Source organism: Leopardus geoffroyi, chromosome E2 (assembly GCF_018350155.1).
Source record: "Leopardus geoffroyi isolate Oge1 chromosome E2, O.geoffroyi_Oge1_pat1.0, whole genome shotgun sequence".
Classification (NCBI taxonomy): domain Eukaryota; kingdom Metazoa; phylum Chordata; class Mammalia; order Carnivora; family Felidae; genus Leopardus; species Leopardus geoffroyi.
This window is the reverse complement of record NC_059335.1, coordinates 4,007,653-4,020,420: the sequence shown is the minus strand read 5'-3', so window position 1 is coordinate 4,020,420 and position 12,768 is coordinate 4,007,653. Positions and strand designations below refer to the sequence as shown.

Below are 12,768 nucleotides of genomic sequence, written 5' to 3'. Positions count from 1 at the left end.
GTCCCAGCCTCCTCCTGCCGACTCAGCCTCCCCCACCGCCAGCTGCATTCTGCTCTCCTGCGAACCGGAGACTGCACTCGTCTTGTTCCAACTTCGGAAATGACGAGGAAACCCCACGAAACCCTGGGGTCTGGCTCCGAAGAAATCTCTGGGAGCCTGGAGACAAATCAAACCGGAATAAAGGGAGAAAAAAAAAAAAAAAACAACCCAAACATCACAAGCGGCCTTCAAGGAAGACAGGTGATGCCAGTATCACTGGTAAGTATTTTCTGAAACAGCTACTGGTCTGGGGCAGGTAGTTTAAGTAATTCGAGGCTTCAGGAATTGGAGGAGAGTATGGTCTCCACCTGTGAGATCCCTGCAAGAACTCTGTGGTCTAACTGGAAACTAGACGGTGGGTCTACAGCAGGATTTCTCCTCTTGGGCACCACTGATATTTGGGGCTAGATGATTCTTCGCGGGGAGGGGTCCTTGCGTCGTAGGGTGTTTTGAAGCATCCGTGGTCTCTACCTCCTAGATGCCAGAAGCATCCCCCACCCCCAGCCGTGACCGCCAAAACCGTCTCAGACATTGCCATACGCTGCCTGCCGAGTGGCAAAATCGCCCCCAGGGGACAACCAGTGGCCTGAGGAAAATAAGAGGTGACCCAAAAGTGAGGGACTTCTCTTTCCTTGTCTTTTGTCAGGATTCCTGCCGCCCACCTTCTCCCCGCCTCCTGCCCTTGGCCAGTCAGGTGACGCTCACGTCCCCACAAGTCAAACACGGGGGTGTAGCTGCAGCTTCACGGTTCTGGCCCCTGCAAGAGCCGCGTAAAACTGTGAGGGTTTGTAAAAGGCTCTGGGGGATCCCAAAGGGAAACCCTCGGGCTCCGTTTTCAATAATCTGCCAATGCACATGTACCCAGTCGTCTGCCCGCCAAACACCCCCTCCCCGCCATGATGTCCTCCTCTCTTCCTCAGTCTTGCCCTTGGCGACAGTTGCCAGGGTTGGAACCGTGGCTGAAGGAAGACAGGAAAGGTCGACGTTGAACTTGACAGCAGCTTCCCGGGTCCTTCTTGGTGAAGTGTCCTGTCACTGATGCATTCATGTCAGAAGCAGCAATCTTTATGACCATCGAGGGAGAAATTCAGAAGTGTCCTCATATGCCAAGGATAAATAAAGAAGTGGGGAAAAAAAAATGATTCACCAGCTGTGGAAGAACCCAAAATTATGTAAAATTTCCCCCTCCTACAGACAGCCAATCTAGCTTGTGGTATTTTTCTTTCCGTTCTCTTTTATCATCCTGTTTTGGAAAGACCATCTCATCGGTGCTTAACCGTGTCACGTACAGTTGAACTGAGTTAAAGACAAAGACACGCGCCCATGGGCTTTTTTAGAACCAGGAAGCCCTTAACAGGTCATGGAATTTTCCACTAATATTTATCATTCATTATAACGATAAGGATATTTACTGGTACCTTCCGAGGGATATGCAGGCTCTCTGTTTCCTGGAAAGTCTCCCCTGAGGAATGGAGTTCTTGATAAAGCTGCTTCAGTAGTCAGAGGAGGAAGTTTTGGGTGTTTCATAATGATAATAATGGCAGATCCTTTAGATAATATTTTGCTGTCCACCGGACACAGTTTAGGAGGGATTTAGGTAAAATAACTCCTCAAAATCCCAAGCACGAGTCCCTTGTGTAGGTACTACTATCAACCCCTGACAGATACGGAAGCTGAGACAGAGGGAAGCTAAGGAATGTGTAGGCAGGTAGCTTGTTAGGTACTGGCCCCAGCCCAAATCCAAGCGGTTATAATTCTCTGCAACTCAAGAGTCCGTACACACACTTGCAGACGGTGGGGCCATGTACCCAAGTGACGGGTGCCCATCCCTGGTTGTGTGGCTGTTCTCCCCTTTCCCCCAGTTGCCTTACTTCTTCCTGGAGGGGACACGGAATGTCCTTCACGCTGACCTAGAAAACAGCATGAAGCAGGTGAATACTAGATGTGAGAATTCCCTGCCTCACTCCTGGGCTCCATGGCCCCAGCAGGGGGCAGAGACAAACATTTTCCTCTACCCCGTGTGGCCTGGCCGATGGGCTCCAGATCAACATCCGGACCTTGGGATTTTCTTGCTCCGTTCGGGGGTCTGTGACTCTGAAGCAAACACACTTGCTGGGCGTACCTCTCCCTCGTCGGCTTAGTCCATTGGGGCTGCTCTAACAGAATGCCACAGGCTAGGGGGCCGATGAACAGCAGATACCTTTTTCTCACAGGTCTGGAGACGAGAAGTTCGAGACCAGGGGGCAGCATGGTCCAGGGAGGGCCCTCTGCTGGGCGGCAGACTTCTAGAGCCCCACGTGGAGGAAGGGGACAAGGGAGTTTCTGGGGTCTCTTTTAGAAGGGCACTGATCTCATGAGGGCTCCGCCCTTATGACCTAAGCTCCTCCCAAAGGCCCCCACCTCCTAATGCTGTCACGTTAGGGGTCAGGATTGCAACATGAAATTGGGGGGGGGTTGACACAGACCTTCAGACCATAGGATCAGATCAAAGGGTGGCAACTCTCATTCTTTTAGGAACTGTTCATTCCCCTCCTACATTCCAGTCTCCCTGGATGGGGCTGGGTTTTCTTGAATGGCATCCTTCCATGAGCATTTCCTAGGATCCATCTAGAGGCTGAGCTAACCAGGACTATTCACAGCCCTCCCCAGTCTGTCTATCTGTCTGTCTGTTTTGAACTGGTCTGGGAAGGAGAGCCGGATGCTTCTCCAGGAGTAGAATTTATGAGCTACGAAACTCAGCTTTAAAAGCCAAGCACTCTGCCCCAAAGAGGGAACTGGTCCCCACTAAAAGAGAATGAAGCAGGGGTGCCCGAGTGGCTCAGTCCGTAAAGCAGTTAAGCATCTGACTTTGGCTCGGGTCATGATCTCACGGTTCGTGAGTTCAAGCCCCACTTCGGGCTCTGCGCTGACAGCTCAGAGCCTGGCACCTGCTTCAGCTTCTGTGTCTCCCTCTCTCTCTCTCTCTGTGCCTCTCCCCCGCTCACGCTCTGTGTCTCTCAAAAATAAAAACATTTTTAAAAGTTTAAAAGAATGAAACAGGTACAATAAAGACACAAACAAGTGTCAGAGAGGAAGAGAATCTGGGCAAGACTCCAGTCCCTCGTTCTAGTTTGTGAAGCCGGGTGGTATCCTCATGCTTCCCAAGATTCACTAGCTCCGGATCCCAGCTGTGTCTGGCCGGGCACAGTCTGGCCCCCTGCGGGACATCTGGAGTGTCTGGAGACACCATGGTTGTCACAGCTGGGAAAGGGAACGGGGAGTAGGTGGACATCCAAAATGCTGCAAACATCCTGTGTCACACAGGAGGCGCTTTTCTTCCTCACCTGCCCCCCAGAATAACTATCCAACGCCAAATGTTAGTAGTGCCGGGTTGGGCAGCCCTGAATGACCCCTTTAATCCCAAGGACCTCACCTTTTCTAGGTCACTTCGAGATGGGTGTTTTTTTCACTTGGAACCAAGTGTCATGACTAATACAATCATCCAAGTCTCCTTTATAATTGATTACTATTATGTCTCCTTCTCACAGAAGTTCATGGTCAGATGTATGCATCACTGTCCCCCCCCACCCCACTTGACAGACGAGAGAAGTGAGTTGCGGGTCCACTGACTTCAGAATCTCGTACCCCGTGTGGTTTTTCTCAGAGGCCCTGAATGCCTGCCCCGTGTGTGGTTTGGGAGAATCTGGGCTCACTGGTCAGTGCCCTGTGCAGTGATGACTGGCCCCATATCAACCCTGGGGGATTCAGTACCCCCGTCCGGGAGGATGCCTGCTTCCTGCTGGCCTCTCTCCCTCCCCTTGTCCTGGACAAACTCAGTCCTCAAAACTGGCCCTAATACACAAGGGTCAAAAAACATCCGTTTCGGAAACAAACCAACAGAAATCCGTGCGCACTGGGTGTGGAAATGTAGAATGGTGTGGCCACTAGGGAGAACGGCAGGGTGGTGGGTCCTCAAAAAATTAAAAGCAGAAGTAGCATATGATCCGGCAACCCCCTTTCTGAGTATACATCCAGAAGAAGTGATGGCCAGTAGGTGACCGGCCGACAGCCAAATGGGTGGAAACGACCCAAACGTCCATCAGCTGATGAAGAGACAAAATGCGGTCTATCCATAAAATGGGACGTTATCAGCCTTAATAAGGGAGAAGCCCGGTTATGTGCTACAGTGTGGCTGAGCCTTGAGGACATTATTCTGAGCAAAATGAGCCAGTCATAAGAAGACACATACTCAATGATTCCAATGATGTGGGGTCGTTGGATTCGTCAGATTGACTAAGACGATGTGTAGGATGGTGGGTGCCAGGGGCTGGGGAGGAGGGGTGAGGAGAGGCTGTTTGATGGGGACAGAGTTTCAGTGTTGCAAGATGCAGAGCCTTCTGGAGGCAGATATTTAAGGGGCGCCTGGGTGGCTCAGTTGGTTAAGCATCCGACTTCAGCTCAGGTCATGATCTTGTAGCTCATGAGTCGCATTCTATGCCGACAGCTCAGAGCCTGGAGCCTGCTTCGGATTCTGTCTCTTTCTCTCTCTCTCTCTCTCAAAAATAAACGTTAAAAACATTTTTTTAAATACTTAAGATGGCAAAATTTACCTTATGCAGTTTTGCCATAATTTGTAAAAATCATTCCTTTCAAAAAGAAGGAAAAGTCTCAGCAGGAAGAGAAAAACTCGATTCAGTTGGGCTAAAGGCAAGAGTGCTAGAGTCCCGGTTAAAATGAAACTCAGATCTTCCTGGAGTCTGAATCTTTCTCGGAAAGATGTTCCTGGACCCTTTGTTATTCTCTCCCTCCTCCTCTGCCTTCTTGCTAGACTCTCCTCCTGTATAACCCCAGGAGGTGTCATCCACACTTTAGTCTAAATGAATTGTGCCCTTCCCAGGAGAACAGCAATGACTTTGTGTCTACATCTTATTTTCCTGGTGAGGGCGGGGGTCGATTATTACAGATCCCTCCTCCTCCAGGCCTGGCCCCCTCACAACACAGCTGGTCCCCTACAGTGGGAAGCCCCCCTCCCACCCTCCAGTTATGTGATCTCCACCATTGGTGCTCCCTCTCTCTCAGCAGAAGATCCTCTGCTCTATTCCACAGAATCCTGGCCCTCCCGCGGTCCTTCCCAAATGACTGCTCCAAGCTGCAGAATCTTGTGGAGACAGACTGGCAGCACCCGAGCAGGCAGGTAATCCAGCTGGGGTCCTCCCAATGGTAAAAACCTCACCTCTCACCCGGATCTCAAGACGATCGCTAGGCTGTGAGGCCCAGAAAGGAGTCCCGGTCTGGAAGTAGACACAGCTGTAGTTCCCGGCGTCACCGACCGTCACAGTCTGCAGGGGGAAGTCCGCCTCCTGGCCGGCTGGGGTCCGGAGCCGGATGGGCTCTGCCGCTCCCGCCTTCAGCAGGGCGAACCTCATGGGCCCGAAAGTATTGTCTGGCCTCTGGCACTGCAGGGTCACGTCGTCTCCTGCGGCCACCACACCCCTTCGGTGGGCTTGCAGGGAAGGTTTAGGGAGACCTCCTGTAAGAGAAGGGGGGCTCCGAGGTCACGGGGAGAAGCCCGGTGTCCCCCACTCACCCTTGTTCTCCCACGGGGTGTTCCTGCTGAAGGTGGGACACAGATCCCTGGTGTCACCCTCTTTCGACTCTGCGGGAAGGAGGTCCCCCCGCCCCCACGAGCCCTGGATGAGGCCGACCAAGTCACTCTGTTGCTGTGTGTCTCCACCTTCTCTGTCCCGTCCTCTGGTCCCTCCCCCAGGCCCGTCCTGCTCCTCACCTGTCACCAGCAGCAGGATGACCTCACTGGGCGGTGATCTGATGTCCGGGCCCCTGGTCTGTAGCACTCACAGGTGTAGTCTCCAGCGTGGCTGGTTCTTAGGTCAGTGAGGTGAAATTCAGCCAGGCCCTCCTTGGAAGCCGGTGATCGTGAAAAGTCCAAAACAACATTACCCTTTTTGAGAACAAAGTCGACATCCTTGGTCGGGGTCTGGCACTGCAGCCTTACACTGCTTCTGGGCGGCACCACCCAGCTGGGCCAGGCCCTGAGGGTGGGCTTGGGAAGGGGCTCTGGAAGGAAGCAGATTGGGGACAGGATTTGGTGCCCTCGCCTGCTGTCAGGAAACCCCTTGAAGGAAAGAGAAGGGATGCGGGGAATTTGGAGCGAAGGAGAGGGAGGGTTTAACTGAAGGAACACTCACCGTCAGTCCCCCTGCTTCCTTGGCCAGCGCACAGCCCTGCAAGAGAACCGTCTGTCCGTGAGACCTGAGCCCCATCCCGAGGGGACCTCCCGGGGGGCTGCCGCTGAGACCAGACGCTGGAGGTCCCGCTCACGGCCGGTGCCAGCATCCTGCCCAAGAACCCATCTGGCGTGGGCATTGGTTTGCACCTTGTGTTAATTTCCTATGGCTGCCGTTAACAAATTGTCAGAAACTTGGTGGCTTAGGACAACACAGATTTATTACCTTGTGGTTCTGTGGGGGTAGAAAAGCCCCAAAACAGTCTCACTGCTAAACCCAGGGTCTCTCTGGGGCTGTGTTCCCTCTGGGGCTCTAGACAAGAATCCATTCCCCGGCCTTTTCCAACTTCTAGAGATGCCTGCCTCTCATCATGGCAGCCTCTCCCTCTGACTTTAAAACTATCAGTGGTTGGTGCACGGGCACCCTCTTTTGCCTGCTTTGCTATTTTAAGGACCCTGCGGTTACAGTGTCACCACCCAGGTAATCCAGAAGAAGCTCCCTACTTCAAGGTCAACTGATAAGTTTAATTCCACCTGCCACCCTGTATGCATCTCCTCTGCCATGTAAAGGAAGGTATCCACAGCTCCCGGGCGTCAGGACGTGGAGTGAGGCGGGGAGATCCCTGCCCTATGATAGGGGACATCTAGACACTGAGAACACAGTCCTTTGTGCTGAGATACTTCTGTCTGCCCTCAAGGTATGACCGAAACGCATCTCGGACGTTACGGTTGGCCATGAGTCATCTCCTTGGTGCCCCAGAGTAAATCTCAGAAATCTAAGATTGGTGTTACTTGGAGGGATGAAGTGTATTTCCCCCACCTTTCCCCTCTGGGGGCCTTACTTTCAGATCTAGACCAAACTGACCCCAAGAAATATGTTCCTGCACATTCTTATAGGTGTCCTAGTTTGATTAGCGTATAACAGTGGTTCTGCCCCCCCCCCCCCACACACACACCAGGGACGTTGGGCACTATCCTGAGACTTTTTTTTAAGCACGTAATACCGTATTGCCATCTGTGGTCACAATGCTGTACGTTAGAGCCTCAGAATTCACTCGTCTTTGAACTGCAAGCATGTACCATTGGATCCACATCTCCCTCTCCCCACCATCCCCAGCTCCTGGCAAGCACCATCCCACCGTCGTGTTTCAACAAGTTAACATGTTTGGGTGCCACATACAAGTGAGGTCATGCAAGCAGTCCAGTGTCTTTCTCCGTCTGGCTGGTTTCACTGACCACAATGCCCTCTCGGTCCCTCCGTGTTGTCTCAGATGGTGGGATTTCTTTCTTTCTCACGGCCGAATAACATCCCCTTGTATATAACATGCTGCATCTTCTTCCATCGTTTGTCGGTGGATGGACACTTAGGTCACTTCCATGCCTTGTGAGTAACGCTGCAATGAACGTGGGGGCACCGATATCCCTTCCATTTCCTGTTTTCATTTCCTTCTGACACACAGCCCCGAAGTGGGGTGAATGATCGCAGGGTGGTTCTGTTTTTAACTTTCTGAGGAACCAGCCCCCAAACTGTTTTCCGCGCCAGTGTGCATTCCTGCCAACAGAGCACGTGGGCTCCCTTTGTACCGCGTCCTCGTCAACACTTGTCACAAGATGAGGGCCATTCTGACCGGTCGAGCGGAACCGACAACCTGTGGCCACAGAGCCCTTCCGAAAAGGTTGCCGGACATTTCCTAAGAGGGATTCACTGTTCACTTACCTTCTTGTGGTCGTGCTAACCACGACTCCCTTTATTCAGCCTCCAGATGTTTCCACCCCAGAGCTCTCCCCCCCCCCCCCACCCCCCCACGTCGGACCCTTTCAGTTCCCTCGTGTGGCTCCATGGAGAATTACGGTCTTTGGCCCTGCGCAGACCAGAATTTGAGCTCAGCTTTTCCGCTTAGTAGCTGAGTGGCCTTGGCATGGACTTCAGGGCCGATTTTCAGATCCCTCGAATGCAGTATGGGGAAGAGGACTATTTTGGAGAAGCTCTCTAAGAGATGTAAGGTGAGTCCCGGTCGTATGATGACAGGAGGGTATCACTGAGCCTGTGTGAGAAAGTCTCTCTCTTCTCGGTTCCCAGCTCGTTCTCCACCAAGCCCCTAGAAGATCCCACAGCCGGGTGCTCGGCTGAATGTAGCTTCCGGCTTCGCTGCTGCCTCTCAGAAACAAGACCGGGGAAAACTGGGGCCGGTTCGGGTCTGTTTTTGATGAGGGGCACGGATTTTCCCACTAATACATGAGTTTCACAGATCTTTTAAAATGGAGTTGAGTACAGTTGAGCCTGGGGGGCTCAGTCGGTTAAGCGTCCAACTGTTGGTTCAGGCTCAGGTCATGATCTCAGGGTTCATGAGTTTGAGCTGCACGCCAGGCTCTGAGCTGACAGTGCAGAGCCTGCTTGGATTCTCTCTCTCTCTCTCTCTCTCTGCCCCTCCCCCACTTGCTCGCTCTCTCTCAAATATAAATAAACTTAAATTTTTTTTTAATAAAATAGGGGTGCCTGGGGGCTTAGTTGGTTAAGTGTCCGACTTCAGCTCAGGTCATGATCTCATAGTTCATGGGTTCGAGCCCCGTGTCGGGCTCTGTGCTAACAGCTCAGAGCCTGGAGCCTGTTTCAGATCCTGTGTCTCCCTCTCTCTCTCTGACCCTCTCCTACTCAAATTCTGTCTCTCTCTCTCTCTCTCTCTCTCTCTCTCTCTCTCAAAAATATATAAAATATTTTTAAAACTTTTTTAAATAATAAAATAGAGTTGAGCATAAAAATACTAATGTGAAAACCCGGGACATGTCACAGACATAGGGCACAATGTCATTGGGCAGTTCAGGGATGACTGAGTTTGGGGAAACAGGAAAATGTGTGTAAAGCATCCTTGTACCTAACATGTATTCAGGGAATGGAAGGTTCTAGTCTGTGCTTATTCACCCCCACCCCACTACTGCCCCCGAAGGTCCCACCAACTCCAGCTGCCGCCACAGCCCATCTGCCCCCCGCAGGGCTTACCGGTGCAGAGCCAGGTCGGGAGCTGGGGCATCATGGCGCCCCCCCCCCCAAGCCTCCTTCAAGGATCTTCCTTGAGTTTTGCTGTTGGTGGTGAGCCAAAATGTTCTCTTGACTCCAGGACAGGCAGGAACAGCTTTGCTCCCAGTTTTTCCAAACCTCTGTTCTACCTACCCACACTTTGTGTCTTCTGGTCTCTGTTAGGAAAGGACTATTGCAACACTCTCTCAAGCCACTTCCCACAGGCTTCATGCCCAGCACAGCAATCATCCACTCCTAAGGCACGTGCATGAATATGCAAAGCATGGGAGAAATTGCTAGCCTTTGTCCCCTTTTGCCAAGTGGCTGAAAAGAGCTGGGCCCCCAGCAGTCCAGAATAAGAGACCCATTTCTCTCCATTGGGGAACCGTAGGTCCTTCTGGTCATAGGATGTAAGCAGAAGAGATGTGCACAACTTCTGGGTGATGTCCCAGGGACCCTGAGGGCAGGGTTAGAGCTGGAGCTGAGGGCAAAGAGGGAAGAAGTCACAAGGCATCAGGGACGGATGAGGATCTGGGAGAACGAGACCACAGGCCCTACAGAGAGGAGGTAAGAGAAAAGAACCCTCAGTGGCAGGCAGCATGGCGGACAAGGAATTTGAAGACGAGAAAGTTCTGTGGTGGGTTTGAAAACTGTTTGCTGGAGGGACATGATTGAACTCCCTCCTCGGTGAAATCTCTTGTGAAATCTTCTACTCATGAGATCTTTCGTGGGAAGGGGCTCTTAAGAAGAGCTCGGGGACCCTGGCTGAGGTGCAGACAGAGAGACGACCCAGGCAGTGGACCCAGGCAATGGGCAGGAGCTGACGTGTGCATGGAAAAATCTAGAAGGGTAAATCTAGTATTTTTGTAAGTGTTTATTCTCCAAGTGGTGGAATTGTGCTCAATATTTTTTTTTTCCTTTTGCTTCTATGCATGTTCCAAATTGGCTGGAATTGGGGCGCCTGGGTGGCTCAGTCGGTTAAGCGTCCGACTTTGGCTCAGGTCATGATCTCACAGTCTGTGAGTTCGAGCCCCGCGTCGGGCTCTGTGCTGACGGCTTGGAACCTGGAGCCGGCTTCAGATTCTGTGTCTCCCCCTTTCTCTCCCCCTCCCCCGCTTGTACTCTGTCTCTGTACAAAGACTACAGTCCGTCTCTCTCAAAAATAAACTTAAAAAGAAAGACATTAGGGGCACCCACGTGGCTCAGTTGGTTGAGCATCGACTTCAGCTCAGGTCATGATCTCACTGTTTGTGGGTTCCAGCCCCGCGTCAGGTTCTGTGCTGACAGCTCAGAGCCTGGAGCCTGCTTTTGTCTCCCTCGCTCCTGCCCCTGCCCCGCTTAGGCTCTGTCTCTCTCTCTCTCTCTCTCTCTCTCTCTCTCTCTCTTAAAAATAAAAATAAAAACATTAAAAAAATTGTTTAAAAACCATTAAAAGAAAAGGAGACATGAGAAAACATCAGGTCTCTCCTTCTCTCCTCCCTCTCCCCCTGCCCTCCCTCTCTCCCTCTCCCCCTGCCCTCCCTCTCTCTTTCCCTCCCTCCCTCTCCCCCTGCTCTCCCTCTCTCTTTCCCTCCCTCCCTCTCCCCCTGCTCTCCCTCTCTCCCTCTCCCCCTGCTCTCCTCCTCTCCTTCCTTCTCTCCCTCTCCCCCTGCTCTCCCTCCCTCCCTCTCCCCCTGCTCTTCCTCTCTCCTTCCCTCTCTCCCTCTCCCCCTGCTCTCCCTCTCTCCCTCTCCCCCTGCTCTCCTCCTCTCCTTCCCTCTCTCCCTCTCCCCCTGCTCTCCCTCTCTCCCTCTCCCCCTGCTCTCCCTCTCCTCCTCTCCCCCTGCTCTCCTCCTCTCCTTCCCTCTCTCCCTCTCCCCCTGCTCTCCCTCCCTCCCTCTCCCCCTGCTCTCCCTCCCTCTCTCCTTCCCTCTCTCCCTCTCCCCCTGCTCTCCCTCTCTCTTTCCCTCCCTCCCTCTCCCCCTGCTCTCCCTCTCTCCCTCTCCCCCTGCTCTCCCTCCCTCCCTCTCCCCCTGCTCTCCCTCCCTCTCTCCTTCCCTCTCTCCCTCTCCCCCTGCTCTTCCTCTCTCCTTCCCTCTCTCCCTCTCCCCCTGCTCTTCCTCTCTCCTTCCCTCTCTCCCTCTTCCCCTGCTCTCCCTCTCTCCCTCTCTCCCTCTCCCCCTGCTCTCCTCCTCTCCTTCCCTCTCTCCCTCTCCCCCTGCTCTTCCTCTCTCTTTCCCTCCCTCCCTCTCCCCCTGCTCTTCCTCTCTCCTTCCCTCTCTCCCTCTCCCCCTGCTCTCCCTCCCTCCCTCTCCCCCTGCTCTCCCTCCCTCTCTCCTTCCCTCTCTCCCTCTCCCCCTGCTCTCCCTCTCCTCCTCTCCCCCTGCTCTCCCTCCCTCCTTCCCTCCCTCCCTCTCCCCCTGCTCTCCCTCCCTCTCTCCTTCCCTCTCTCCCTCTCCCCCTGCTCTCCTCCTCTTCTTCCCTCTCTCCCTCTCCCCCTGCTCTCCCTCCCTCCCTCTCCCCCTGCTCTCCCTCCCTCTCTCCTTCCCTCTCTCCCTCTCCCCCTGCTCTCCCTCTCCTCTTCTCCCCCTGCTCTCCTCCTCTCCTTCCCTCCCTCCCTCTCCCCCTGCTCTCCCTCCCTCCCTCTCCCCCTGCTCTTCCTCTCTCCTTCCCTCTCTCCCTCTTCCCCTGCTCTCCCTCTCTCCCTCTCCCTCTCCCCCTGCTCTCCCTCTCTCTTTCCCTCCCCCCCTCTCCCCCTGCTCTTCCTCTCTCCTTCCCTCTCTCCCTCTCCCCCTGCTCTCCCTCCCTCCCTCTACCCCTGCTCTCCCTCCCTCTCTCCTTCCCTCTCTCCCTCTCCCCCTGCTCTCCCTCTCCTCCTCTCCCCCTGCTCTCCCTCTCTCCTTCCCTCCCTCCCTCTCCCCCTGCTCTCCCTCCCTCCCTCTCCCCCTGCTCTTCCTCTCTCCTTCCCTCTCTCCCTCTTCCCCTGCTCTCCCTCTCTCCCTCTCCCCCTGCTCTCCTCCTCTCCTTCCCTCTCTCCCTCTCCCCCTGCTCTCCCTCTCTCCTTCCCTCCCTCCCTCTCCCCCTGCTCTCCCTCCCTCCCTCTCCCCCTGCTCTTCCTCTCTCCTTCCCTCTCTCCCTCTTCCCCTGCTCTCCCTCTCTCCCTCTCTCCCTCCCTCCCTCTCCCCCTGCTCTCCTCCTCTCTTTCCCTCCCTCCCTCTCCCCCTGCTCTCCCTCTCTCCCTCTCTCCCTGCTCTCCTTCTCTCCTTCCCTCTCTCCCTCTCCCCCTGCTCTCCCTCTCTCTTTCCCTCCCTCCCTCTCCCCCTGCTCTCCCTCTTTCCCTCTCCCCCTGCTCTCCTCCTCTCCTTCCTTCTCTCCCTCTCCCCCTGCTCTCCCTCCCTCCCTCTCCCCCTGCTCTTCCTCTCTCCTTCCCTCTCTCCCTCTTCCCCTGCTCTCCCTCTCTCTCCCTCTCTCCCTCTTCCCCTGCTCTCCCTCTCTCCCTCTCTCCCTCTCC

At 54.2% G+C, this 12,768-nt stretch overlaps 1 protein-coding gene across 1 annotated transcript; it reads right to left on the bottom strand.

Moving 5' to 3' along the window:
* Positions 1 to 563: 563 nt before the first annotated feature.
* LOC123578463 (T-cell-interacting, activating receptor on myeloid cells protein 1-like) lies at positions 564 to 10,217 on the bottom strand. Its single transcript, XM_045441336.1, has 6 exons — positions 9,261 to 10,217; positions 6,225 to 6,260; positions 5,831 to 6,093; positions 5,606 to 5,708; positions 5,252 to 5,548; positions 564 to 625 (listed from the first exon to the last, which is right to left on the bottom strand). The coding sequence occupies exons 1-6, from the start codon at positions 9,292 to 9,294 to the stop codon at positions 564 to 566; spliced, it is 795 nt and encodes a 264-aa protein (XP_045297292.1). The 5' UTR covers positions 9,295 to 10,217.
* Positions 10,218 to 12,768: the final 2,551 nt, after the last annotated feature.